Source organism: Manis pentadactyla, chromosome 15 (assembly GCF_030020395.1).
Source record: "Manis pentadactyla isolate mManPen7 chromosome 15, mManPen7.hap1, whole genome shotgun sequence".
Classification (NCBI taxonomy): domain Eukaryota; kingdom Metazoa; phylum Chordata; class Mammalia; order Pholidota; family Manidae; genus Manis; species Manis pentadactyla.
Window position 1 is genome coordinate 1205892 of NC_080033.1, and position 25791 is coordinate 1231682.

General features: G+C 52.8%; 2 protein-coding genes across 6 annotated transcripts in view; both read left to right on the forward strand.

Annotated features, from left to right (window-relative positions):
* HSD17B14 (hydroxysteroid 17-beta dehydrogenase 14) overlaps window positions 1–10770 on the forward strand; it is an 11788-nt gene extending 1018 nt beyond the window's left edge. For 2 of the 4 annotated variants that reach the window (XM_036885568.2, XM_036885569.2), the window contains exons 3-10: window positions 20–58; window positions 217–299; window positions 924–990; window positions 3426–3517; window positions 9719–9823; window positions 10059–10126; window positions 10243–10339; window positions 10433–10770. In XM_036885568.2, the coding sequence (XP_036741463.1) occupies window positions 20–58; window positions 217–299; window positions 924–990; window positions 3426–3517; window positions 9719–9823; window positions 10059–10126; window positions 10243–10339; window positions 10433–10594 (713 nt within the window). In that variant the 3' untranslated portion in view covers window positions 10595–10770. The remainder of the gene's footprint in view (window positions 1–19; window positions 59–216; window positions 300–923; window positions 991–3425; window positions 3518–9718; window positions 9824–10058; window positions 10127–10242; window positions 10340–10432) is intronic. The other 2 variants (XM_036885572.2, XM_057493125.1) reach the window with 2 other exon arrangements.
* A 209-nt stretch (window positions 10771–10979) lies between these two features.
* BCAT2 (branched chain amino acid transaminase 2) lies at window positions 10980–21864 on the forward strand. Of its 2 annotated transcripts, none has more exons than XM_036885564.2 (11): window positions 10980–12457; window positions 15653–15727; window positions 16073–16276; window positions 17736–17846; window positions 17934–18053; window positions 18160–18323; window positions 19733–19875; window positions 20046–20131; window positions 20331–20471; window positions 20547–20621; window positions 21450–21864. In XM_036885564.2, exons 1-11 carry the CDS (start codon window positions 12434–12436, stop codon window positions 21486–21488), a joined length of 1182 nt encoding a protein of 393 aa, XP_036741459.1. In that variant the 5' UTR covers window positions 10980–12433; the 3' UTR covers window positions 21489–21864. The 2 variants fall into 2 exon arrangements, with proteins under 2 accessions (XP_036741459.1, XP_036741460.1); XM_036885565.2 differs by lacking the exon at window positions 10980–12457 and adding an exon at window positions 12511–12659.
* The last annotated feature ends 3927 nt before the right edge of the window (window positions 21865–25791 follow it).

The window sequence follows — 25791 nt, forward strand, 5'->3', positions numbered from 1 at the left end:
CCTCCTCTCTTACTCTCAGTGGAAAGCGGGGCTCAAGTGGTTATCTGTGACAAAGATGGTGAGTGATGGCCCCTCAGTCCTCATCCCGCCCCTTCCTCCCTCAGAACGAGGCATTCCTGCCCCCATTCCCCTCCAGACTCAGCCCCAGGAGTCCAGGCCCCCAGCCCTCCTCCCTCAGCCCAGGAGCCCAGGCTCCCCCGCCCTTCTCTCCTGCAGAGTCGGGGGCCCGGGCCCTGGAGCAGGAGCTCCCTGGAGCTGTCTTTCTCCTCTGTGATGTGACTCGGGAGGAAGATGTGAGGGTGAGCATATTTTTTGTCCCAATTCCCCACGTCCAATAGTTCTCTCTCTCTCTCTAGCTTTGTTCTCTTCTAGACTTGGGCACATGCTGTTCCCTCTACCTTTCCCTCCTCTCCTGCTAAAGTCACAAAGGCTTCAGGTCAGTTTCCTTTCGAGGCGTTCCCGGATTCTGCTGGCCAGGTCCCCGTGTCTCCTGGGGAGGTTCTCCTTCATCTCCCACTTCTTCATAGCTCTTGTCACTCCTGTTGCACAGTGTGAAACAAGAAAATCGCTCACTGTGGAGGTTCTTCTGTAAGAGTATTTCCGTCTCCTATCTCTGGGTTTCTATCCCTTCCCTTTTTCAGTATCTCTCTAAGCACCCCACCACACACACCATCTATGCCCCTGACCCTGGTTCTCTGGAGTAATGACTTCAGTGTGAACATAACCAGCCCTTTGGTCTCCGGTGCCCCTGTCTTCTTGTCTCCTGTCTCCCACCGTGCCTGGTGATTCAGTGGAGTCCCTGCTTATTCTCCCATCCCCCTGCTGTGACTCCAGCTTCCCCCTCCCCACCCTTGTTTTCAGAAGCGTGAGCTCCACATGCCAGGTGCCATCACTGCTCACTCACAAGCCCTCTCTCTCCTCAGACCCTCATTTCTGAGACCATCCACCGATTTGGCCACCTGGATTGTGTGGTCAACAACGCCGGCTACCGTGAGTTGTGAGGCCCGAGGGCCATTCCCACTGGTGTCAGCCTAGCTCCTGGCTTCCTGTCCCTTCCTCCCACACTGTCTCCCTCCCCTTTCTCAACCCCACTCCCTCTCTGTCCACGTGGACAGGATGGTACAGCTGTGGAATCCCCCAGGCCTGAGCCCTTGCCTCTCCATGCCTCCATTTCTGTTTCTAAGTTGACAGTGATGATCATCATTATAGGGTGGTTGTGGGTATTGAATAGGGTCAACTGCTCAGCTTCATAATCACCGAAGCTATCTTGGGCAAACAGCGTCCATCCAGTGGCTTCGGTTTGCTTTATCTATGAAGTGAGGCCTGGCGGCCCTTCCCTTTACTGATGACTGTGAAGATGTCTAAACCACAGCATGTGGTTTATAGGGCTTAGTGGTGGCTTTGAAGGGAAATTGCCATCGGCTTTATGACTGCCTTCATAAGTATCCTTCATATTGGTAAACCCAGGCTCAGAGAGGTGGACTGATTGCCCTGAGGTCACACAGCAAGGCTGTGGCAGAGAGAAGCCTCCCTTGTTGGCTGGGCAACTTTGAGCAGTAGTTCACCCTCTCTGGTCTTCATTTTCCTCCTTATATTGTAAGGATTAATAAGATGTCAGATACTAGTTCATACTTTCTCTCTGCGTCCTTTGGTCAAGAGATATTTATTGAGCACCTACTATGTTCCAAGTTCTGCCTGGACTGAAGATTTAGTGGTGAATAAAACAGACAAAACATTCCAGTCCTCTGGGATTCACATTCTAGAGTAAGGAAATAGACAAAAGACAGACACAGTTAACCCTCATTCTTTGTGGATTCAACATCTGCGTATTTACCTACTCGCAAAATCAGTATTCACTACACTTTCCCAGTATTCACGGACATGTGCAGAGCGGCCAAAGTGTGCGTTGCCCACAGTTGATGTTCTCAGCTGAGGTCAAACAAGGTGGTGCTCTGCCCTCTTGTCTCAGCTCTCAAACAGAGATGCCAAGAGGACAGAGCCAGGAGGGGTGATGCTGGGCACGGGGCTCCCCCACTGTGGCCAGCCTGATGGATTTGAGTCCCGACTCAGGCCCCTGGGAGGGGGTGGGACTCAAGACAAAGCACTTAACACTTCTGAACGTGTCTCCTCATTTGCAAAATAAATAAAATCGAGTCTACCAGAATGAGTCGTTTTTAGGATTTAAGATCGTGATTTATATTAGATGTGCATGTACCTATATACATACACATATGCACATAACGTACAAACATACAATGCCTTGGTCTGGGCTGCTGTGACAAACACCACAGATGGGGTGGCTTAAGCAACTATTTCTTTCTCACAGTTCTGGCGGCTGGGCACCTCCAGATGAAGGTGCCAGCAGATTTGGTGTCTGGGGAGGGCTGCCTTCCCCCTGTGTCCTCACACGGGGAGGGGGTGGGGGAGCTCTCAGGCCCTCTTTTCTAAGGACACGAATTCCATCCATGAGGGCTCCACCCTCACTACGGAATCCCCTCCCACAGACCCTCCTCCCCCAATACTGTCAGCTTGGGGGTTAGGATTTCAACATTTGAATTTGGGGGGGATACAAACATTTAGTCCATAACATGTACATATTATTATATATTATTACATAATACTATACACACATTCCCCCCCAGGAGCAGTGGGTCAGTGTTCACTAAGGCAGTGTTTGCTGCAGCTTTAGAGACCATAACTGCCTCAAGTCACGAGACCGACTGGGTATACTAGCACGTCTGGTGGTGATAAAGGCTACGAAGTAAAACAGCTGACCCAGGGCCTAGGGAGTGATGAGCTGTTGGGGACAGAGGGTCCAGGCTGGACCTCTGGAGATGCCTGAAGGAAGTGAGGCCACAGCCCTGGGTCTCTGGGGAGCAATAATCCAACATTTCCTCAGGTTTCCACCCGCTGTCCCTCCCTCTCCATCCTTCACCCACTTGTCTCCGAAAGCCCTTGGAGTGTTCACGGTCCCACCTCACGCACTTGCCCCCTTGTTCTTTCTTACTGTCTCATCTTTCCAGCTCCTTCTGAATGTTTGTTGTTCTGTCCCCCCAACCACTGCCCCCACCCCCATCAATTCCTTCTATTTATTTATAACAAACATGCCAGGCACAAATACTGACTTGTGAAATTTCTAAGCTGAAAAACAAGGTGTTATCCTCATTCTGTAGATTAAGAAAGAAGTGCAGAGGCAAAGTGACTTGCCCAAGGTCACACAGCCAGGATGTGGCAGGACTGAGAGTCAGACGCAGACCTTCTGGCCCCTGAGACTGTTTTTCAACTAACTGCTATGCAGCTTCTCTTTTTCATTATCCTTGACCCTCTTGTTTGCACCCCCACCCTGTGGCCCCCTCCGCCACATCCCTGTTCCCTCTCCTGTTGTCTTATCTCATCACTCATTCTTCTGTCTCCTTCCCCCTCAGATCCACCTCCACAGTGGCCCGAGGAGACCTCCGCCCAAGGTTTCCGGCAGCTGCTGGAGCTGAACCTACTGGGGATGTACACCTTGACCAAGGTGAGGGCTGGGTCCCCAGGCACCAGGCCCAGGTGGCTTCCTGGCAGTGAGACTGTCGGACCCACTTGGTCTCAGAGCAAAATGTTTTCTGTTCCTTGGCTTGATCTGATTCTAAAGAAGTGGGAGCAAATCCCTACATCCAGAGAAAGCTACCTGTGTAGCTACATAGCCCAGACTTCTTAGGAACTTTCCAGGACCTTCCAAAGTGGTGTGGTGGTAGTGGTGGGGGATGTTATGGACACAGAGGGAGGAGTTGAGATAGGGAGTTGGGAAAAGACAGTTCCAACTTTGCCACCCAGTGACTAGCTAGTAGGAGCACAGAGCCTCTCTCCTTATACTTTTATGCCCTTTTCTAAATCATCCATGAAGGTCTCCAGTTCGTCAATTCAGTTTAAATGTCACCTCTTCAGAGAAACCCCTTTCCTGACTATCTTTGCTTATGTAGCACCTACCCACCCATATTCATTCTCTATGTAATAGGTTGTTTTCCTCATAGCAATTCATTCAACCAGAGTTTATTTATAAAGCACCAGCAATGGGTTCAGCACTGGGCATCCTGCAGGGGACAAAACAGACAAACATCCCTGCCCCTGGGGAGCCGACATTCCAGTTGAGGAGACAAAACAGTGAGAAGTAAATAGAATGTAATGTCAGGGAGTGATACATCCTCTGCCAAAAAAAGTGAAGGAAAGTACGGGGTTGAAGAGATGGGTAAGTGCTACTTGGTAAAACTTGAGCAGAGAGAACCATATACTGAACCTCCTGTGCCCATCACCAGCGCGGACAATTAGCAACATTCTGTCATTCTTGCTTCATTTAGAGCCCTCACTTTTTCTGTTTGTTTCTTTCTCTCTTTTTTTTTTTCCTCTGGAGTATTTTAAAGCAAATCCGACATTGTATTTCACCCATGAATTCAGTAGGTATCTTTACCAGATGAGTTTTTTTAAGTGTATTTGTGTGCTCTTTTAGCCAGGGTGGGGTGGTCAGAAGGCTTCCCTGAGAGGCGACCTTAGAGTCAGACCCCAGGAGGTGTATGGGGAAGGGGGTCCAGCAGAGGAGCTGCTGGTGCAAAGGCCCTGGGGTAGGACTGCTGGGCGAGGAGAAGGAGCAGTGAGGAAGGCAGTGTGATGAAGCAGGTGGAGCGACGGGGAGAGGGCGGGCAGAAAAGGGGCAAAGAGGTCTAGGTCACATGGGGCCTCGTAAACCAAGGAGAAGACTTCGCTGCGACGCTGAGTTGAGTGAGCCCGGAGCCAGTGTCAGGCTTCCGAGCGGAGGGACGTGAGCTGCCGGAAGCTGGAACTGGCGCCCTCTGGCTGCCGCTTGGGGAACAGCCGGGGGCGAGGGCCATGGCCGCGAGCCCAGTAAGGGGGAGACCTGGATAGTTGGGCGGGAGGTGATTTTGAATAGTCAGGCCAGTGTCTGTGGATTTGGTGAGAAAAGCTCCGATTCTGCATCCGTTTTGAAAGTAGCGTTGCCAGAATTTCCTCTTAGACTGGATGTGGGGGTGGACCCGAGGAAAAAAAGAGTGGGTTTTGGGGCTTGTTTCCCCTACCCCTACCTGCACCAACCGGCAGGACCGAGCTGCCGTCCACTACGACGCGGATGCCTGGGGTGGGGGCAGGTGGGGTGGGACACCTGTTGAGTGGGAGATGCCCCGCAGACGTCCCAGAGGGACTCACGGGTCTGGGGTGAGGGTCCAGGCCTGGAGACATCAGTTTGGAGCTTCCCAGCTTGAGGCTAGCACAGCTCAGAGTGTAGACAGAGAGGGGAGAGGCCCAAGGAGTCTGCGGGGGTCACCAGTGTGGGGGAGCTCCCGTGCTGTCCCCCAGGTCCCATCTGGAATCAAGGTGAAATAGCCCCAGACAGTTGCCCAACCGGTAAACCATGGCTTCTGTCCCTAATTTCTGTTTTTTAACACTGGAACCTCCACACAGTAAGGCATGCATATACCACAATCCATAAAGAACATATATGTGTGTGTGTGTGTGTATATATTTATATATGGCTGGTACAGCAGCCTCCCATGGGAGTAAAGGGTCTACATCTGGGCCCGCCTGCCTAAGTTCTCCGCCACTTCTTACCTGCAACGTCAGGCAAGTTCATTTCTCTCTGTGCCTCAGTTTTCTCATCTGAAAAATGGCTTGTGTCTGAATCTGCCAGGGAGGCCAAAGACCCAGGGATTCTGATTCAGGGGGTCTGGGCTGGGGCCCCAGAATCGACATGTCAGGAACTCCCAAGGGATGCTGGTGATGGTGACGATGGTGGTAGTGGTGGTGATGGGGATAATGGCAGCCACTTACTCGTGGTGACAGATTTCTCTGGCCTCTCTGGTAGATTCAGACACAAGTCAATGCTGTGATTCCCTAGGCTAGAGAAAAGAATGGAGGAATTAAGGATATTTATATATTCAAGGAAGTGAGATCTTAGGGGCAATAGAGTACCATAGGTGTTTGAACACTAGAGCATCAAATGCAGACACTGGTGTGGTTCTCAGAGACCTGTCGTCCATTAATCTGTTCATTCATCGAATGCTGACTGAGCATTTGGTAGGTGTTGGGCAGTGTCCTAGGCCCTGGGGATACACCATGTGTCTTTCCCCTTAAGTTTGTAGTTGTGGGGCAGCCAGATGTTAATAAATAAACACAGAGATGAGTTTATGTGGGCGAGTGTGTTTTGTGCCAGGAAGGAGATGGGTTCTGAGAGATGTGTGACATGGGGACTGGCTCATCCTGGGGGTCAGGGTGGGCCTCCTGGAGGAAGTGAAAGATTAGCATTAATTAGGGGAGAGGGCCGGAGGCTCTGGATTGGGAGGGAGAGTCAGACCAGTAAGAGTCCAGTGTCCTTGATGTGGCTGATACAGTAGGTGAGGTGCTAGTGTTCCTGGTAGAGGGCGTAGCTTGTGCAAAGGCCTGGCAGTGAGAGAGTCTGGTGCTGTTGAGGGACTGAGTGGAATGGGGTGACCAAAGGTGGTGGTGCAGGAAGGGTTGTGGGGGGCAGATCACCTGGTGCCTTGATGGCCACGCTGAGGTGTCTGGTTTTTATCTCAGGAGCAATAGGAAGCCATGGAAGGCATTTGAACAAGGAAGTGATGTGGTCCCATTAATACTGACAGATCATTCCAGCTCTTGTATGAGGGCAGAGTGTGGGGTTGGGAACACCAGTCTTCAGAAACTGGTCACATTTGTGCAGGTGAACAGAAGTGGCCTTCAGGTCCTGCATGATCTGGTCCCTGTCTTGCTGTAACCTCACCTCCCCCCATGGTGGCCTTGTGGCTGCCAAACACCAGGCTTGTCTTGCCTCAGGGCCTTTGCACTCAGTATTCCCTCTGCCTGGCACGATCTTCTGGACTCAAAGTGCCCAAAGTGTTCCTTCTCCCAAGGCCTCTCTGGACACTCTGTTTGCAGTTGCAACCATCCCCCTCTTTCTGCTCTACTTCTTGTTTTATATTCCTAATCACATGCTAGAACATTCCATGCTGTACTTTTGTTTATTGCTGCCTCCCCAGAGAACTTGGGCTCCATGCGGGCAGAATCTCTCCCTGTCATGTTTCCTGTGGTATCTCCAGCATTTACCTGGCACATAGGTGATGAATTAATCTGTTGAATGAGTAAATGAAATAGGTGAAGATAATTGTATAGATTCAAGAGATCCTTAGAAGGTACAGTGGCCGGGGCTTGGGGTGGGTCAGGTGAAGGAGAGGGAAACTCCAGAAGGCTCCCAGGTCTGCCAGGTCTTCAGCTTGAGAAGCTGGGTGGGAGTGAACCAGGGAGAGAGGCAGATTTTCTGGGAGACAAGAGAGTGAGATTTTCCCAGACAGAAAGTTGGAGATGCCCCAGGGTGGCAGGTCAGGACTCTGGAAGGGGCCTCTGAGGGAAATTTAGGAGATGCTGGTGTGAAGCCAGCAAAGTGGGGGCTCCCCTGCCTGAGCTCAGAGCATGAGAAGCAGACCCAGGAACCCTAGCATTTGGGGGACATGGACTGAGGCCAGAGCAAGGCTGCAGGATGTCGAGGAGAAAGATCCAGGCCGGTCAGCGCCAGTGGGTCCTCACTGTGGCTGCCCAGGGGAGCCGTGGGGGTGGGGCGGGGCGGACGCCCTCCGAGGCATGTGGAAGGTGTGGGACAGTTGGGAAGGGAGTGTGGGACAAATATTTGTTGAGCACCAGCTATGTGCCCAGTGCTAGGATGAAGGTGGCAAATAAACCATATCTCAGCTCTCCTGGGCCAGGTGGGGGTGGGGAGGATGTTAAGGAGCTGGGTAGGTGTCATCAGGTTTCAGGAGAGACTGGCTAGGGCAGGGCCAGGGTGGGGCCTGGTAGCTGGGGGGATTGAGGGAGGGGAGAAGGTGGAGGGGGTCCCCAAGGAGGAGGCTGCATGTTGTGTTCAAGTTCTGAACACTCAGAGCTGTTAGAAATTCTTCCTGGTTTTTCTGGGTTTGGCCCCAGAGTGCTGGCACAAATACTGGCTCTGTCAGTTGGCACATTCCCTTGGAGCCACGTGACCCTCCGCTGGGTCTCCTCCCAGGTAAGAAGGGGGCTCTCATTGCAGAGCTGAGTCAAGAGCCGAGGACAGGGCCAAGCACATAATAGATCCTCAATGCATTCATTTATTCAAAAGATATTTATTGAGCTGTAAGTCTGGAGAAAGGAAATCCCAGGGCAAAATACCTCTAAAAACTGAAATCAGTCAAAGGGAGAAATAAAGTTTAAAATGCATTTATTGCTTACAAACTGCAGTCCCGGGCCTTCTTCCTTTCCTGCTCCAGCAGAAAGAAAACCGGCCCTCCCCCTCACCTCTCAGGTACAGATAAGCCCTCCGTTGCCCAGGTAATTACCCATTGATATGGAGATGAACTTCTCTCCACCCCTGAGGAATGATGCAAATACATTAAAGCCAGACTTCTCTCCACCTCTGAATGCCTATTGATATGCAGATGTACTAAAGCCAGGCGAGATATTCTGGAAATATCACAATTTTACCCAATGAGCACTTACTGTGTGCCCAGTACCTTAATACTGAGGATGAAACAAAATAAATTTCAACTGTCCTTTGTGGATTTTGCAATCTGGTGGGAAAGACAGAGAATAAACAAATAAGTAAAATCTCTGTGCTACAGAGAAAATGAATCAGGATGAGGACCCAGCAGTAGACAGGTTGCAGTTTTAAACAGGATGGTTAAGGAAGGCCTCAGGGAGGAGGTGATGTCTGAGTTTGAAGTTGCTGAGGAAGTAGGTTTACCCAGCACCGTCCCACGTCTCCGGAAACCCTTCAGTCCCATGTAAACTGGTATAATTGGTCACCCTGGGAGTCAGTCACATAGCTATCTCAGGAAAAGCATTCCAGACAGAGGGAACAGTAAGTGAAAAGGCCCTGTGGTTGGAACACTAAGTGGGTGTTGGAAGATACAGTGCTGAAGGTTAGAGGCTGTTTTTGAAGGTTTGAAAGACCTGGTGGAGTGAACCGGACAGACCTAATTTAGATTTACACTCGGAGAACCCCTTGGGGGAACTGTTCTGTGCTCTTAATCTTCAGTGACATGGAACAGGTCTTGCCTGACCAGCTCAGCTGCCCAAGGCAAGAGAGGGAAAGGGTAGAATTTGAGTTTATTCAAGGTCACTGTAGTGAAAGAAGGGAAACAGAGGGAGGGAGGGGAAGGAGAGAGTTAAGTAGATTTAGGACCTCCACAGAGCCAGGGAGTTGCAGGGGAGATGTAGGCAGAATATGGGGTGTATTTCATATGTGCCCCCATCATACTGTGACCACAGAGCTCTCCCTAAACTCAGAGAAACCATTTTCCCCTCCATGGATGAGAGAACTTTCCCCATTTTTGCAAAATACGCAGACATCTTGCATTTTCCTATCTTAATATGGACAGGAATTTGGGTAACATGCAAAGACCCAGAGAGAGAGGGACAGAGACACAGAAGTGGGGGTGGGTGGGGGTGGCCGAGAGAGAAAGAGACAGGCAGGCAGTGAAGACATGGAAATCCTTTCCAGACACTGAGGGACTCTAAGCTCCGAGACCCAGAGGCTCTGGGCAGCCCAGAGAAGGGGTGCTTTAGAGCTCTGGATACTGGCCCCACAAGGCACCAAATCAACTAGTAAACATAGCAGGGCAGCGGCCATCGGCCCAGGCGCTAGGATGTGTTCCAGCCGGGCCTGGGGAGACCCTAGGGCTCCTTACTCTGCCTCCTGTCTCTCCAGCTCGCCCTCCCGCACCTGCGGAAGAGCAGGGGGAATATCATCAACATCTCCAGCCTAGTTGGGGCGATTGGCCAGTTGCAGGCAGTTCCCTATGTGGCCACCAAGGTACCCTGCCCTTTCCCTCCCTGCCTGGCCCCCCACAGGCCTCAGCCCTGACGCAAAACCACCTGAGACATGTTCTGTGTCCAGCGTCTCCCGAGAAACAGAGCCTGTGCGTCCCCGAAGCCTCCAAGGAGTGCGTGGGGGCACGCGGAGGCCCCTGCAGGACTGCCCCTGGTCGGGAGCAGAGGGCGGGAAGCCTCATCTTCCCCGACTGAGCTTCCTCTCTGCCCCTCTGCAGGGGGCAGTAACAGCCATGACCAAAGCTTTGGCCCTGGATGAGAGTCAATATGGTGTCCGGGTCAACTGGTGAGCAGCTCCAAGGCGGCCCCGAGCCTCCTGCGGTGACGGTGAGGGGAGGCTGGGAGTGAGCCCCGGGGGCTGGCTCTGGGCAGACTTCCCTGATCCCTTCTCCCTTCCCGAAGTATCTCCCCAGGAAACATCTGGACCCCGCTATGGGAGGAGCTGGCGGCCTTAACACCCGACCCTGCGGCCACAGTGCGGGAGGGCGCGCTGGCCCAGGTAGGAGGGGGCCAGATCCATGTGGCGTGGGGACGGCCTGGGTGTGGTGGTCAGGTGGCGCTCCTCTTGACCTCCTTTCCCGTCTCTCTCCAGCCTCTGGGCCGGATGGGCCAGCCATCTGACGTGGGGGCTGCAGCTGTGTTCCTGGCCTCCGAAGCCAACTTCTGCACGGGGATTGAGCTGTTTGTGACTGGGGGTGCAGAGCTGGGGTACGGGTGCAAGGCCTGTCAGGGCGCCCCCACCAGCCCTTCCTGACTCTCCACATTTCCACGGGCACCTCTGTGACTAGGACTCTTCAACCCCAAACTCAGTCTCCCACTTTGAGCTACCGTCTGCCCCTCAGGGACAGCCCCCAATTCTAGACATTAATCCCACTTACCAATGTGCCAAACCACCCCACAGATTCTCATAAAAGTTCTCTGCAGCCAGAAGGAGGGGGCATCATTACATTTATTTTCCGCTTTACGAATCCTGAACCTCGCCCTTAGCCCTTTGGGTGGCCTTGATCCAAAGGACTACAGTTCCAGGCAGGTCTTTCTGCAGGAACCTGTCGGCCAGGGGCTCCAGGGAAAAGTGTGTGCAGTTTGCTTAACAGGGCGCTAATTACACAGGCCACAGGGGACAGTAAATTAAACTCTAATTGGGAGATAATGGAGGAGGTGGGACAAAAGGGTCTCCTGTTTGTAGCTGGCCATTAGGGAAAGGAGTTTTGACCTCACTTTCCGCGGAATAATAGGGTGGCCGGTGCCAGAAGTCCTGAGTGGGAGAATAGTTGGGAGCTTGAGACTCCTGGGTCAGGGGGAGGAGGGGCTGGGGTCCAGACTCCTGGGTTTGGATGAGAGGGAGACTAGGGGGCGTGGCTTTTGTGTCCGCCGGGCACCAGCGGACCGTGCGCTGGGGCTGGAGGAGCGCCCAGCGGTGCAGTAAATCCCTCAGGCGAGGGGGTGGAGCTGCCCGGCTGCCGCGCATTGGCCGCGGTGGGGGTGTGCGGCAATCGCTGATTGGCCGAGGCGGGACGCTAGGCGTGCGGGGGCCGCACCCTACAGCCCCAGGCCACGTGGTGGGGACGGATGACTGGGGAGGGAAAACAGGGCGACACCCTGAGGGGGAGGAGGAGGAGGTGTTTGACCGCCTGGGCCGTGGCTATTAGGGCTAAGGGTCAGTGACCTGAGGACAGGATTTGGATGCCAAATGTTCTAGGGTAGAATTACGCAAGCACAATGGTCCAGGAATGGGAGTTTGAGGATACAGCAGCATCAAGATTGTGGTGTCCCAGTAACTGGGATGCAGAGTTGGGGGAATTTTAACCACGGAAAGTTTGGGGCAGTGACAGGAGTACGATGTAGGGGACACCTGATGCATTGCTAGGGATTATAGGGATCCTGATGAGCTGTAATCGACTAACAGCTTCTAGGGGTCCTGAAGTTAGGGAGACACCCATGAAGGGGCGTAACGAGAAAATCCAGCTCTAACGACTGTTCATAGAGGCTCATCGACAAGTTGGCGACTGAAATTTTCGGGCCTCACTGAAGGGCTCCAGAAAGAGGCATGGTGAACTGTTTTTCTCTCTTCAGAGTTACAAAGAATACACATATTTTCTCGTTGGAAAGAAAAACTATATTCAAACAGGGTTCGACTGCAACCCCACCCTCTTCAGAAGTCTTTTCCTAAACTCTTTTCCCTTTTCATACATGATATATACACCCACCGACATTTGCAGTGTGTTTTTCCTTTTCACCAAAGGATCGAGGTGTCTGCTCCTGGGCTCTTTCCTCTCTTACCTCAGGCTGGGCTGCTTATCCTCGGTAGTGCTCCGTGACAATACTTATTAAATGCATTTTTGAAAACCGCTGCATGCTCCCTGTTGCACTGCATAAGGTGGGGGCTGAGAGGAAAGTGTATTTCAATTTACTCGCCTTGCTGCTCGGGCTCCAGCGCATGCGCTCTGCGGCACGGTTCGGTTTCCCCCGGGCGCTCTGTAATTGGGGAGGCCTGGCCGGACTGGGGTGTCCGGCTGGCGGCGAGGGGGCGTGAGCAGGGCGGGGCCGGAACGTCTTTCTCCCGGGACGGGCACAGTTACTCGCCACACCGACCATGGCTGCAGCCGCGCTGGGACAGGTGGGTTCGCGGTCCCGTGCCGAGGGGCTGGGGAACCCCGCGGGGAGGCACACTTCCGGGGGCACCGTTAGCGCGCGGCCCGTCCGGCGTGGCGCCGCTCCTCCGGTGCTCGGGTTTCGCGGCGGAACGCCGAGGAGGAGTGGGCCGGTGGAAAGGAGCGCGAGGCTGTCGTGGGGGCTAGTGGTGGGGTGTTGTCAGGGAGGTAATTGGTGGGAAGGGGACCCGAACAGGAGGTATGAGTTGGAAAACGGGCAGAGGCCAGTAATGGGAGAGGCATGGGCGTGCGGGGAGGTTTGAGGAGGGAGTAGTCAGCCTGTGGGGACGCCGGGATAAGACGCCCAGGACCTCCAGGGGAAGAGGGTAGGATGAACGTAGGGTTCAGTCTCAGGTCTAGTATGAAAACTGGACCCAAGGCCCTATTTTCTTGGGACTAAAAGTTAAGATAGATGTGGAGTGTCGTGTCCCCCAAACCTTTTATTTGAGCACTGCACCTGACTTGGAAATCGAGGCAGCTTCTCATTGTCAAAGTAACAGAGATCCTCCAGGCCCTAGAGGGACTTTTCCGTTCTTACTGGTAAGATGTCAATCGGCAGAGATGATTCATTCAGTCTATGATTTTAGAGAACAGAGTTTCTCATTGAGGAAGGAAACAGTAGCAACTCAAGGGAGACTACGGCCCTGGACAGCTGCGGCATAACCTTGGAAGTGTTTCCTGTAACTTTGCACCTAACTATCTGGGACTCTAATCGCAGCCTGATGGGTTGCAGGACAGATTTTTCCTGTTTTGTGACACAGTGACTGATGAAGACAGGCTTGGGCTAGGCTCTCTGGGGAATCTCGGCTTTGATGGTGACACACTTCCAGGCTGTGGTGGCAGTCTGGGGTTGTGGTGTGGACAGCCTGCAGTTGTGGTGTGGACAGTCTGTATTGGACAGTCGTGGTCTGTGATGGGAAAATTCTGGGCTATAATGGGATTCTACATGTGATGGGATGAGTCCTGGGCCATGACAAGGACAATTTTGACTGGGGGCTGAAATAGGGACTGTGCATGGCTGAGACAAGAACACTGCATTGTGACGGGGATTATTCCAGAGCTGTGATTGGGGGTGGTCCTGAAGTGTGAAAGATAGTGCTGGGCTCTGACAGAGGCACCCCTGGGTTTTGATGGTGACAACCCCAGGCTATGTTGGGAGAACAGTCCCGGACTGCAGTGGGACAGACCTGGGCTGTGATGAGACTTACTCCATCATGGAGGCCCCATCACGTTGCAGCACCCTGCCCTGTGCCCCTTCTGCAACCCTTTCTTGTTACTTAATTCACCCCCCCAAACTATTACACTCTGTCCCAATAGCCCATCTACCATCTGAGAATCCCTTGGCCCAATCCCCATGGCTTGGGGTGTTAGGGGGAAGGGAGTGCCTTCCCTGAGCTAAGGTGAGACCTCTGACCCTAGAGAAATGTCCTGGGATGATGAAGGCCGCTTTTCCCAGTTTGATAGGGTCTCTATGGCCAGTGGAGATATATAATCTCCTGGTCACTATGCCTGGCACCTTCCCTCTGCCCCGTGGTTGGGTTTTTCTGCCTCTCCCTCCTCTCCTGGATCTCTCTGTCTCTGAGCATCACTAGGCAGCTCCTCTCCCAGTACTGGCATCACTGCCTCTCCCAGCCTTTCCTCCTTTCTCTGGATCGGCCTTTGACGTTGTGCTCCGTCACCTGAAGTTTAGTCTTTGTCTATTTCCTTTTTCCTCATGTCCTCTCTCTTTCTGTCTCTGCCCCTCCCTCCTGGCCCTCAGCCTCTGTACATCTCACTCTTGGTATTTTTTTTTTTAATTTCTCTAGGCTTTACTTTGCCTGAGTTTGTCTCCTTCTCTGTTTCATCTCAGTCTCTTTTTATGATCATATCTATTTTGGCATCTCTTGGCCTGATTTCTGTTCTTTTCAGTTTGTGCTTTCGATTTCTATGTGTATCCTTTTCTCATTCTTGCTCTTCCCTCTTTAATTTTTTCCATACTGGCTCTCTTTGAGGGCCACCTGCCTGCCCAGATGCTGGCTGTCTCTGCCCTGGGCGTCCATCCTCTCTCCATATTGCGGGTGCCCTGTGAACAGAGGCATGGCCGCAGGCTTGTGTGCGTTACTCGCCGCCACCTGGCGGCCATGCTCCAACCTACACTGATCATCTCAGACGCGCTTGGGCCCAAACAATCTAGCACCTCTCCTCAGACAAACTTCATGGCCCAGACTTTAGGACAGTGCAGGCCCAGAGCCCCCAGCTCCCCATGACTCACCTACGGTAACCAGTGGCCACTGCCATTCATGTCTGCTTCCACTGATTGGTGTCAGCTCACCCAGCTCACAGGGCAGGGGCCGCCTAGGCTGTTGTCTCCAACCTTGTGACCCAGCTGCTTTTCTGTTGGACTTGAAAAGAGGCATTGTAAGGCCAAAGAACACTGGAGAGGCCACCCTACTGGGCCTGGCCAGACCTGCTCTCCCCTGCTCGCCTTGGGCAGAACCACAAGGGAGATACTCACCTGAGCGGTCGGTGTCCACTGATGATGGGGGCAGTTCCCAGATTCCTGTGCCACCTCTGAGCCCTGGAATCAGAAGGGAATTGGAATCACTGGTGTCCAGATATGCAGCTGGGGCCTGAGCCCAGCTGATCTAATATCCTGAAAGAATAAGGCCTTGGACTCCTGCATCTGAGGGAGGAGGGGCTGGGGTCGTGGATTCTGGGTCCTGGAGGAGCATGACTTATAGGTCCCTCACTTGTCTAACTCTTGTCAGGATTAGGGTCCCCAGGGAGGCCTTCGTTCACCTGCACACCTCCCCTGTCGCCGTATTCTGACTGGGCTAGGCGCAGGGCTGGGACCAAAGTTCCCTGGAGTGGGAGGTGCTCATGTTTGACTTTACCCAGGTGTGGAGGAGGGGATGGGAGCTGCTTCACCTCTTTCTAGGGATGGCCCTTGTGTGGGCAGGGTGGGGGCTTGGCCTCTTCAAGATCTCCTGTCTCTACACACTGATCCAAACAGGGCAGCAGAGTCGGCCAGGGCCATGTGCCGCATCTAGAATGAATTGGCATAGGACAGAGCAGACCAGAGGGCCCTCCTAAGTGCAGGAGGTGGCTCAGGAGGTGGCCAGGCTCCCCTGCTCTCTCTCTCCTGGCCTCACCACCATTCTTACTTCTGTCCCCAACCCCAGATTTGGGCCCGAAAACTTCTCCCCGTCCCTTGGCTTCTGTGTGGTCCCAGAAGATATGCCTCATCCAACTTCAAGGTAAATGAGGGGCTATAGTTTAGGATCTCAAGGAGGAGGGGCTTGGTCTGGGGGGAGGACGGGTCTGGGGGCCTGGACTTTGAGGTTTGAGGGAGGGGCTGGTAGTTGGATTTGGGCATCTCCAAAAGGTCCAGGGTCTAAAAGTAAGGGCAGGTGGCAATGGAGTAGCTTAGTAGCTGGCCGCCCCGCTGTGTGAGAGGAGAAACTGCACATCCCAGAAGCCTCTGGGGCTACAGGTCCCTCTTTGCCCTAGGTCTGTGCCCCAGGGGTTCATGGGAGTTGTAGTTTTCCAGTTTGGAGGTTGTAGCCAGAACCAGAACACCCGGGTCCTGTGCCTTTTCTCAGGCTACAGACCTGCAGCTGGAGATGACACAGGAGCCGCATAAGAAGCCTGACCCCTATAAGCCCCTGGTGTTTGGGAAGACATTCACCGACCACATGCTGAAGGTGGAATGGAATGAGAAGAAGGGCTGGGGCCAGCCCCGCATCCAGCCCTTCCAGAACCTCATGCTGCACCCAGCCTGCTCTGGTCTCCACTACTCACTGCAGGTGGCCTGGCTGGTGACCTCTCTCCCTGTCTCTCTCCCTGTCTTCCTCTTGCTGTGTCTCTTGCTGGATCTGCCTCCCTGGGTTCGTGTTTCTTCTTTCTGGGTATTCACCATCCATTTTCTGAGGCCTCTCATGTTCCAGACCCTGTGCTGGGTGATGCTGGGTTCCCCGAGATGAGCGGAAAGCAGCTCCTTCACTGCAAAAGCCCATGGTTTGGTTACAACCCAGTGACATCTGTGTTCCGATGGAGGCTGCTCAGCCGTTGTGGGGGCCAGGAGAGGCATCTGGTCCTACCTCCAACTTGAAAGAAAGTGGGGTTCTCTTGGCAGACGGAGGCTTAGGTGTTAGAGGGAGAGAGGACAGCCAGTATAAAGATAGTACAAAGAAGAGCCCAGCATACTTGGGGGGAATGATGGGGTTGAAGCATAGTGGGAGAGGCTGAGGATGTCCTCAAGGCCAGCGTTGCTCAGGGGCTGCGAGCAGCACGAAGCAGGGCCATCCCGGGTGCAGTGAGGCCCCCGTGAGACCAAGCGGAGGATGAGCTGGGAGGGAGAGGCGGGCCAGGAGGCTGGCCTGGGAGGAAGGTCCAGGCAGGAGAGGACAAGGAGACCTGAGCTGGGGCTGGAGCCAGGGGATGGGGATGGACAGAGGGGGGACCCAGCAGGAATTTGGAGACATGAAGGATTGGCAGGCTGAGTGAGAGAAGGGAAGGGAGGGTCGAGGACGGTGCCCAGAAGTTTGGCCATGTGACAGGGTAAACCAATGGACTGTCCCCCTATGGGGATCAGGAGGAGGACCGGCTTTGTGGGACTTGGTAAGGGGCCCGTGAGGACAGAGATCCAGGAGGCATTCGGTTCACAGCTTAAAGCTATGGCTGAAAGCAAAGTCCCTGGGGAAACTAGTTGTGATGAGATTTGGGTGAACATATTACAGCTCTAGTAGTTGGTTTGCAGTTGAGTATTTAAAAAACATTTTTGAAATTTCAAACATAAAGTAGAATGGTATAACACACCCCCGGCCCCCGGCCCCCTCAGTTGCAGCTGTTGGTTGCCTCCTCGTTCCGTCTGGACTTCCACCCTTCCCCTGCTTTCTGTGTGATTTTGAAGCAAACTCCGGGCATTGTATTGTTTCATCCTTAGCTATTGCATCGTTTCTCTACACCACAAGGACTGTAAAGATGTAACTCCTGCAGTGTCATCATTCCTGAGACCCAGCACCAGTGACCTGGGCAGGATCTAAGCCAGTGTCTCTACCTCATTGTCTCTCTGGGTCTCTGTAGCTGTCTCTCTTTTTTCCCCTTTTCCTCTCTTGCTCAGCCTATTCATCTCTCCCCGAGTGTCTCAGCGTCCTTCTGTGTCTGTGTCTTTGTGTGGCACTCTCTGTCTTGGCATCTCTGTCTCTCCGTGGCTGTCCGAGGTGGTCTCAGAGCTTAGAGTCGCCTGTTCACCCGTCCCCGCAGCTCTTTGAGGGCATGAAGGCATTCAAAGGCAGCGACCAGCAGGTGCGCCTCTTCCGACCCTGGCTCAACATGGACCGGATGCTGCGCTCGGCCCTGCGCCTCTGCCTCCCGGTGAGGGGCCCCTGGCAACTGGCTGGAGGTGGGCGTGGGGTAGGGCAGGGGCCACACAGGCCCCCTGAGCATCAGAATTCCACCCAGAGCTTTGATAAGGTCGAGTTGCTCGAGTGCATCCGCCGGCTGGTGGACGTGGACAGGGACTGGGTTCCTGACGACACCGGTTCAAGCCTCTACGTGCGGCCTGTGCTCATCGGGAATGAGGTGGGCCCAATTCCCAGGGCTGGGCGACCAGAATGGGGGACTCCTGAAGGGAAGGGCTAGGGACTCAAACTCCTGCGTCCCTGATGCCTCCTTCTGCCCCTCGCAGCCCTCACTAGGTATCAGCCAGTCCACGCAAGCCCTCCTGTTCGTCATTCTCAGCCCCGTGGGCTCATACTTCCCTGGAGATGCCATGAACGCTGTCTCCCTGTTGGCCGACCCGACATTCATCCGGGCCTGGGTGGGTGGGGTCGGTGACTACAAGCTGGGGGGGTAAGTAGCCCCTTCCACGCCAGGCATTGGGTGTCGGAGACACAGGGTGTTGTGCATGTGCTGTCGATGTGCCTTTGGATGTTCATTGTCCTTCCCGCCCTGTTTCACATGGTTAGGGACAGCTCTGCTCACGGGAGGATGTGATGTCATTGGTGCCATGGGTCGTGGGGGGCACCTGTGCTAAGCGCTATGGACAAATGGCTCAGGGTTAGGAAGGGGTTGTACAGAGGTCAGTGGAGAGACCAGGATTGGCCCCCTGGGAAGACTCCAGAAATGACAGCTCACTGGTGCCTCCCTGAACACCCCAGGCTTAGGGCCTGCACCCACCCACCTCACACAGCAGCTCTATGCCTGACTCCCATCATCCCCTGGGCCTGCAGCAGCCACCACCCTAGTGTGGACTTTCTGTATAAATCTGCCTCGCCAGGGGCTGGGCTCATCAGGGCAAGGAGGGTCTCCTGGGTGGCGATCAAGGCAGAGGGTGGGGGAAGTGTGGTCCCAGCTGGGATTTCATTCAGTCCTTTCAATACACATATTGTGAGGGCTCTTGAGGGCCAGGCCCCAGGCTGGGTGAAGCTGGGGACACAGACGAGGTAGATCTGGGCCCTGCCCTCCCGGGGCTCCCAGGCTGGTGGGAGCAGCATGTGCTCTGAGGGAGGTGATGGGACCTCGTGAGAGTCTTCACAGAGGAGGTGGTAACCCCTCAGCGGAGTCTGATAGGCTGGAAGGAGACAGTTTCCTGGGTACGAAAGATGGTAACCAATTTCTGAGCCTGGGGACCACAGTGTAGGGCCAGGGAGCAGAAGCAGAGCCACAGAAGTTGTCAGGGAAGAAAAGTCTGGTTTTTGCAAAAGGCTTAACAGGTAGTCACATACCAGGCCAGGCCCTGAACACCAGACCCAGGGACTAGATCTTGTCCCAGAAGCAACGGGGAACCATGGGAGGCTTGTGAGCAGGTGAGGAGCAAGGTCAGTTCTGGGTAAAGAGGATGATACTGGAAATCATCAAGGAGGCCCAATTTATGGGGGAACCCACAGCAGACCTAGGAGCCACCTAGCCTGGAGGTTCAGAAATGCCTCTGAGAGCAGGTGATGCCGCGGGTGGTTGTGAAACACATCTGGGGATTCAGTCACCTGGGGAGCTGAGTGAGGAAGGTGGTCCTGCAAAGCAAACTGTGATGCACTTGTGATCTGCAAAGTGGGAAGAGGGGGGAAGCAGGTGGACCACCTAGAGCTGTGACCCCAAGCTCCTGGCCAGGATTCTGTCCTGGGGGCTCTGGGGAGTCACGGGAGGGCTGTGCGTTGGGGAGGGGCAGGGGCATCAGTCCTGGAATGGAAAGAGTCCTCTAGAGCCACCCTGGGGAAGGTCGGGGGTCCTTTGCCCTGCTGAGCCAAGCTGCCCTCCACCAGGAATTATGGGCCCACGGTGTTTGTGCAGCAGCAGGCGAAAAAGAAGGGTTGTGAACAGGTCCTCTGGCTCTATGGGCCTGACCACCAGCTCACAGAGGTGGGCACCATGAACATCTTCATCTACTGGACCCATGAGGATGGGGGTGAGCCCACCCGTGACCTAACCCAAGCCCTGGTAGAAGTGGGTGGTAGCATAACTCCTCAGATTGCAGGGCTCAGGGATTGCGGGGGGGTGCTGGGGTGGCTCTTAAGAGGATAGGAGGGTGTGCATGAGGGTGTGAGGTAACACCCCCGTCCCTTACACCTGACCTAGTGCTGGAGCTGGTGACGCCCCCACTGGATGGTATCATCCTGCCTGGAGTAGTCAGACAAAGTCTGCTGGACCTGGCTCGGACCTGGGTGAGGGTGTGATGTTTTTGGGCAGCAGGAATGATGGGTTTCTGCTGTGTTGGGGGGCCAGTGCATCAGGGGGCTGGGGACACTGGCATGTCTTAGCCTGCTCCCTTGAGCCTGTCTTACCACCCTCAGTGAGGCAGAGGCATGGCTCTGCAACAGGGCAGCCTGCTGAGCTCACATGGATCTGGCTTTTGTCTTGCAGGCTGAGTTCCGGGTGGTGGAGCGTAAGGTCACCATGAAGGAGTTGGTGCTGGCACTGGAAGAAGGACGGGTTCGGGAAGTCTTTGGTTCAGGCACCGCTTGCCAGGTCTGCCCTGTGCACCAAATCCTGTACCAAGGCAAGGTGAGGTGGGGCTGCCACTGGCGATGGGAGAGAAGAAGGGAGAGGGCCCTGTCCTCATGGCACTTTCCTCCCCAGGACTTACACATTCCCACCATGGAAAATGGGCCTGAGCTTATCAGGCGCTTCCAGAAGGAGTTGACGGCAATCCAGGTGGGGTGAATGCACTGGGAAATGGGCCGGAAGCTTGTTTCCCCAGAGTTCAGGTCCCATGAGCCTCTGGACTGAGAGCTGACCTCCCCCTCAATAGACCCACCAGCAGATAATGGTCCCCTATTGGCCTCTGGGCCCCTGGACTGAGTCAGCTTTCCTTGAGCCTCTGTGGCCCAGGACACCTCTAGGGGCTGAATGACTTTCCTGCGAACCTCTGGGGCCCTGGCTTGCGAAATCCCCTTCCCTGGACCTCATGGCCCCGAGTATCCCTCTGGAGGTTGAATTCCCCTTCCACAAGCCTCTGGGACTTTAAGCCAGCCCCGGCTGCAGAAGCCCACCCCCATAGGTCCTCTGCAGCCCTGGGCGGTCCCTGTGGCTTGAGAAATCTTCCTTCTGTAAGCCTCTGGATCTTGGGCACTCTGTGGCCCAGGAAGGTTTCTTCTCATAAGCCTCTGGAGGTATTTCCATTTGTCGGAGCCGAGATATCTTTCCTGAGAACCTCTGGGCTCCTTTCCTGGCCTCGACCTAGAACTGCCTTCCTGTGAACTTAGACTCCTGTGTATTGGGGCCTAGAGCTACACCTCTCCTGACTGGACCCTCTGAGCTGAAACCTTTTCCCAAGCGACTTCGGGGCCTTACAGTAACTCCGCTTTGCAGAACTACAGCTCCCATAACGCTCTGCGCTATCTTTGCCTTGACTCCCCGGGGATTGCGGCCGGACTTCCAGGAGTGCACTACATTTCCCATGAGTCCTCGGGGGCGCCCCCGGGGCCTGCCGGGAGAGGTGGTGTGGCGTTCCCCTCACGCTCAGCCCCTGTTGTCCCTCAGTACGGCACCAGGGCTCATGAGTGGATGTTGCCGGTGTGACGCTGAGGGATGTGCCGACCACCCTTTCGGATCCACCGACCCGCAGCATCTAGTCCCCGCGGACCCTTGCCTCCCTACCAATGGCTCACCTGAAGTGCAATATGAAATAAGCCGGGGGCCGGGACGCCTGGGTCTCTGGCGCCCCCACGTGGTCGCTACGCTCCCAAAGCCAAGAGGGCCGGACCCAGGCGTCTGGGCCCTAAGCCCCGCCACCCAGGCCTCGGGATCTGGACCCCCAGCTGCTCTGTGCTGTGGGGTCAAGGATGCCTTTTGGCCTCGACTCCGCATCCCCTTTCTCAGGCCGGATCACCCGGTGCTGCTGTTGGTTTTTTCCTCTTCTTGCTGCAGTTTTGAAATAAAATGCCAAAGAACAAGACATTAGCTGTTATATCTGGTGATGGAACTCAGACTCTAGGGTCTTAATCCGGAACCCTGGCCCTCAGCCTGGTTCATTTTCAAGGACCCAGCAATCGGAGCCCTCAGTGTACTGGCGATTTCTCTGACGAGGGAGATTTTTATACGTCACTACAAACTGAGCTTAGCCATTTCCACTCAGCCGCTCCTCGTCTACTTCCCCATCTTGGGACAGTCCTACCGTACTCCCAGTCACTAGGTCAGACCCCACACCACTGTACCCTTGCCCTCCAAAGCCCGCCAGTCCCCGAGTACTGTCTCTCTGTCTCTGACTCTGCCCTGCTTTGGTTCGGGTTTTGCCTTCTCCTGCCTGGACCTTTGTCCCAGCCTCCTCTCTGGCGTCCAGTTTGGCCCACGGGATCTGTGTACACTGGGAGCTACCCGTGCTCACTCTTCCCTGGCTTCCCAGCACGCATGGCCAGTACTGCCGGTTTGTGGAGTGCGGCAAGATAACGCCACCACCGGAGGGGGGGTGAACATCAGGAAGTCTCTAAAATGGCCCTGTCATCCCTCTGTGTCATGCCATGTGTCCTAATCGTGGCTCTTTCCCTCACACACTAATAATTGCTGTGTGTAAGTGGAGAAAGCCAGACATTAGGACCAGGTTTATCCCGTTGAGGATCTGGATTCAGCCTCTGTTATCCGCTTTGTGTGTGACTTCGGGCTTGTCACTTTATCTCTGATCCAGTTTACTGGAGGGAGATCCCCTGGGACTACAGGGCAGACACTTTGATTAGAATCAGAATTCTGATTATGTTAACCTTACCCTCTCATTCTCTGTTTAGTGGTTGCTCAATGGAAGCTCTTGGGCCACAGAAACAGAATGGGAAATTTGCCTGGGAGCTTCTGGGAAAACTTTCTTCTCTTTATAAAAGAATCCTGAAGGGCTTTTCTTCCTTCCCTGCTTTGGCTGTGATGACTTGGGAGTGGGATGTTAGAGCAGCCGCAGCCATCTCATGCCCAAGGCTACCATTGCCCAAGCAGTGAACAGGGAGGGCAGCGCTGGAAGATAAGACTGCGGGCCTCCAACCAGGAAAACTTCAACTTCTGAATTGTTTTGTTTTTTTAAAAAGTCAAAACAAAAACCTGTTTAAGCCACTTTTGTCATTTTGTGTATCTTTTGTTATTTGCAGTTGGTTTTCTTTTAATTTTCCTGACTTGCAGCCAGCTTTGGTTTTTTTATACCACCAGGGCAGATCCACCCTGATTGTTTCCAAGGAGAGTCCCGACTCTTGTAGCTAATTCATTTGCTGGCCAGTGGCTGGGCCCAAATGAAGACCTAGGCCCCAATTTTTCTCTTAGATGTGGACCAGGGAAAGGCAAGTAGCCATTGTTAAGAGATAGAGAAGGCTTGGGGCCCTCCTGCGGAACCTGAAGCTCGGAGAGGCAAACTCATTTTTTGAAAGTCACCCGAGGCAGCAACATCTAAGATTAAACATGTTAATCTAAGTATGTTAATAACCAATGGGTTAAGTGTTATTTTTTAAATGAATTGACATGTTAATTTTCTTTTGTAACTTCTAATTCTGTAAATACTGATCGATGTAACCCACATTAACGAAAGCTGCCAATTAACAAATCACCTCAGTAATTTTTAAGAGTGTAAGGAAGTCTCAGGACCAAAAAGTTTGAAAACTGCTGTCAGTGAGCAACGCCTGGCCCTTCCTAAACTGGTGTGAGGGTTGGTTAAGTAATCAAATAGACAACAGATCTGATACTGTGGCAGCTTCTTTCATACAAGACCTTGGTTCCTTGTTCTGCATTTGCAGGCATTTTAAAAGGGTCCAAGCTTTTTATGTGTGACATGCATCCTGTGGGACGGTACCAGCAGGTTTGCAAGGGCATTATTGCTTTTTTGGATAATTTTACTATGCAAATAAGACCCTTAGGATGAAAAGAGAATTACTGGGGTATACATATTCACATTTCAGATAACCCTCTAACATTATCTAATTAGAAACCAACTCTTCAAAAATCCCCTACTAGCTATGTGATCTTAGGGAAGTGAGTTCACCTCTCTGAGCCTTAGTTTTCTCATTAAAAAAAAAAGTAGATCATAATACACACTCATTAAGGCCTTTCTGAAGATTAAATAAGTTTTTAAACGTAAAGTGCTTTGGACAGGTCCTGGCATGTAGAAAGCACTATAAAATTGCTCTCATTGTTTTTGACAACTGGATTTGCCTTGTTATTCTGATCTTCCAGTTTTATTCAAAAAGTCCGATTCTGTGGGAAAACGAATATCTGTAAAGATTAAATGTATTTAATTATACAATACTTATGGAACTGTAGGCCTTAATGGCTTCAGAATATTGATCTTTTCCAAAATAATTAAGACATCTTCATGCTTAAGGATATTCTTCATTTGAAAATAATAAAAGTACAGTAAGTGGAAAGAACCAAAATGTGAATTTTCACTTAATTTAATAATTAGAATTCTGAAAAATTCACAAAAAATTCTTGTATTCATTTAGGATAAAACCATTTTTCAAATTTGATTTCTGAAGCTGTAAATGCCTCAGTTTCACTAATCATGTTAGCCAACCATGATTTCAGATATGGGCATTTTTATTATTTGTTTCTAAAAAGCAATAATTGATGAGTCCATAAAGTCAGAGTTAGTCTTGCTGTGAATGCTAAATACAATTGTAAGTTAATGAGCCAGTTACGATAATTAATAGTCAATTATGTTTTATGCAGGAATACCCAATATCATAAAAATAATGATGATAATAAAAAAGATATATATAGACATATCTTCCTTGTTATAATAAACATAATGAACAAGATTAAACTGAAGAAAGGAAAACCTATTTAAAGCGATGGTAAACAAATCTGAGCTAAAAAACCCAACCACTGCGAGCTCTGATTTCAGGCGCCGCTTCCAGGTGCCTATGGCTCCATCTGGCGGTCAGACTTGGGATAAAGTCTCAAACGCGGAAAGAAGAGAATTAGAGGCGATTTACAGTGGGATCGTCCAAACACAATTACAGCAGTTTTTAATATGTGATTTCGTAAAAACACTTTATGGCACTATAAACACATAAATATCTCGAGGGACACTTCTTTGGGGAGACGTCCTTTAGAAGATGTTTCGGAAGCCGGCTTGGGCATTTATGAAAACCCTCAGCAAACATCATGCTCAATGATGAAAAGACTGATTAAAAAGCCTTTCCTCTTAAGGTTAGACACAAAAGGGCATATATGGTATGATTCCATTTATATGCAATCTCCAAAACAGGTTAATTTACAAAGACAAAACCCAATCAGAGGTCCTCTGCCCCAGGTTACTTCAGCACTAAGGGACGGGAGGACTCAGGATGTCTCTCCCTGCCTCCCCTCAACCTGAGCCACATCCTAAACTAATGCCCATGTTATATGCCCACATTTTGTCTGTAATTTAAAGAGATGGATTCCAGCCCTGAGGCAGGAACTCCTTCCTGGTTAGTAATCCCTATTTCAGCCAACTTGCTCGTTTCTCCGATGAAGACGCCGAAGGTCGGAAACCGAGTAGCCAATCGGAAAGCTGAAATGTCATAACGTCACTGGTCGCTAGGCTAACTCCCCAGGGCTCCTGGGCGCGGACCTTCTGCATCTGGAGGTAACCGCTGACCACTGTCTCGCTCGCCCCAGCTCCCGAAAGGAGCAGGGGAACTTGCAGGAGACGGTAGGCAGAGGCATAGCCACAGAGGTGGCGAGGGTGGTGAACGGATGTTCCGGGCTTTGGGTCTGGGACAGTTTGGAGGGGCAGGTGGGCACAGTCCCCGGGGGTAGGAGGGGGTGGGGAACTGGAAGTGGCCCCTACACTCCGCCATTGTTGGAAGGTGGACAGGCCAAGCAGCCAGGGAAGGCTAATGGGATACCGCTCCACACACACCCCAAATTCCAG

Coding starts and splice junctions, on each gene's coding strand:
- BCAT2 (XM_036885564.2), top strand. CDS start 12,434: ATGGCTGCAGCCGCGCTGGGACAG. Junction 17,847..17,933: donor CCCTGCGCCTCTGCCTCCCG/GTGAGGGGCCCC, acceptor AATTCCACCCAG/AGCTTTGATAAGGTCGAGTT. Junction 18,054..18,159: donor CTGTGCTCATCGGGAATGAG/GTGGGCCCAATT, acceptor TGCCCCTCGCAG/CCCTCACTAGGTATCAGCCA.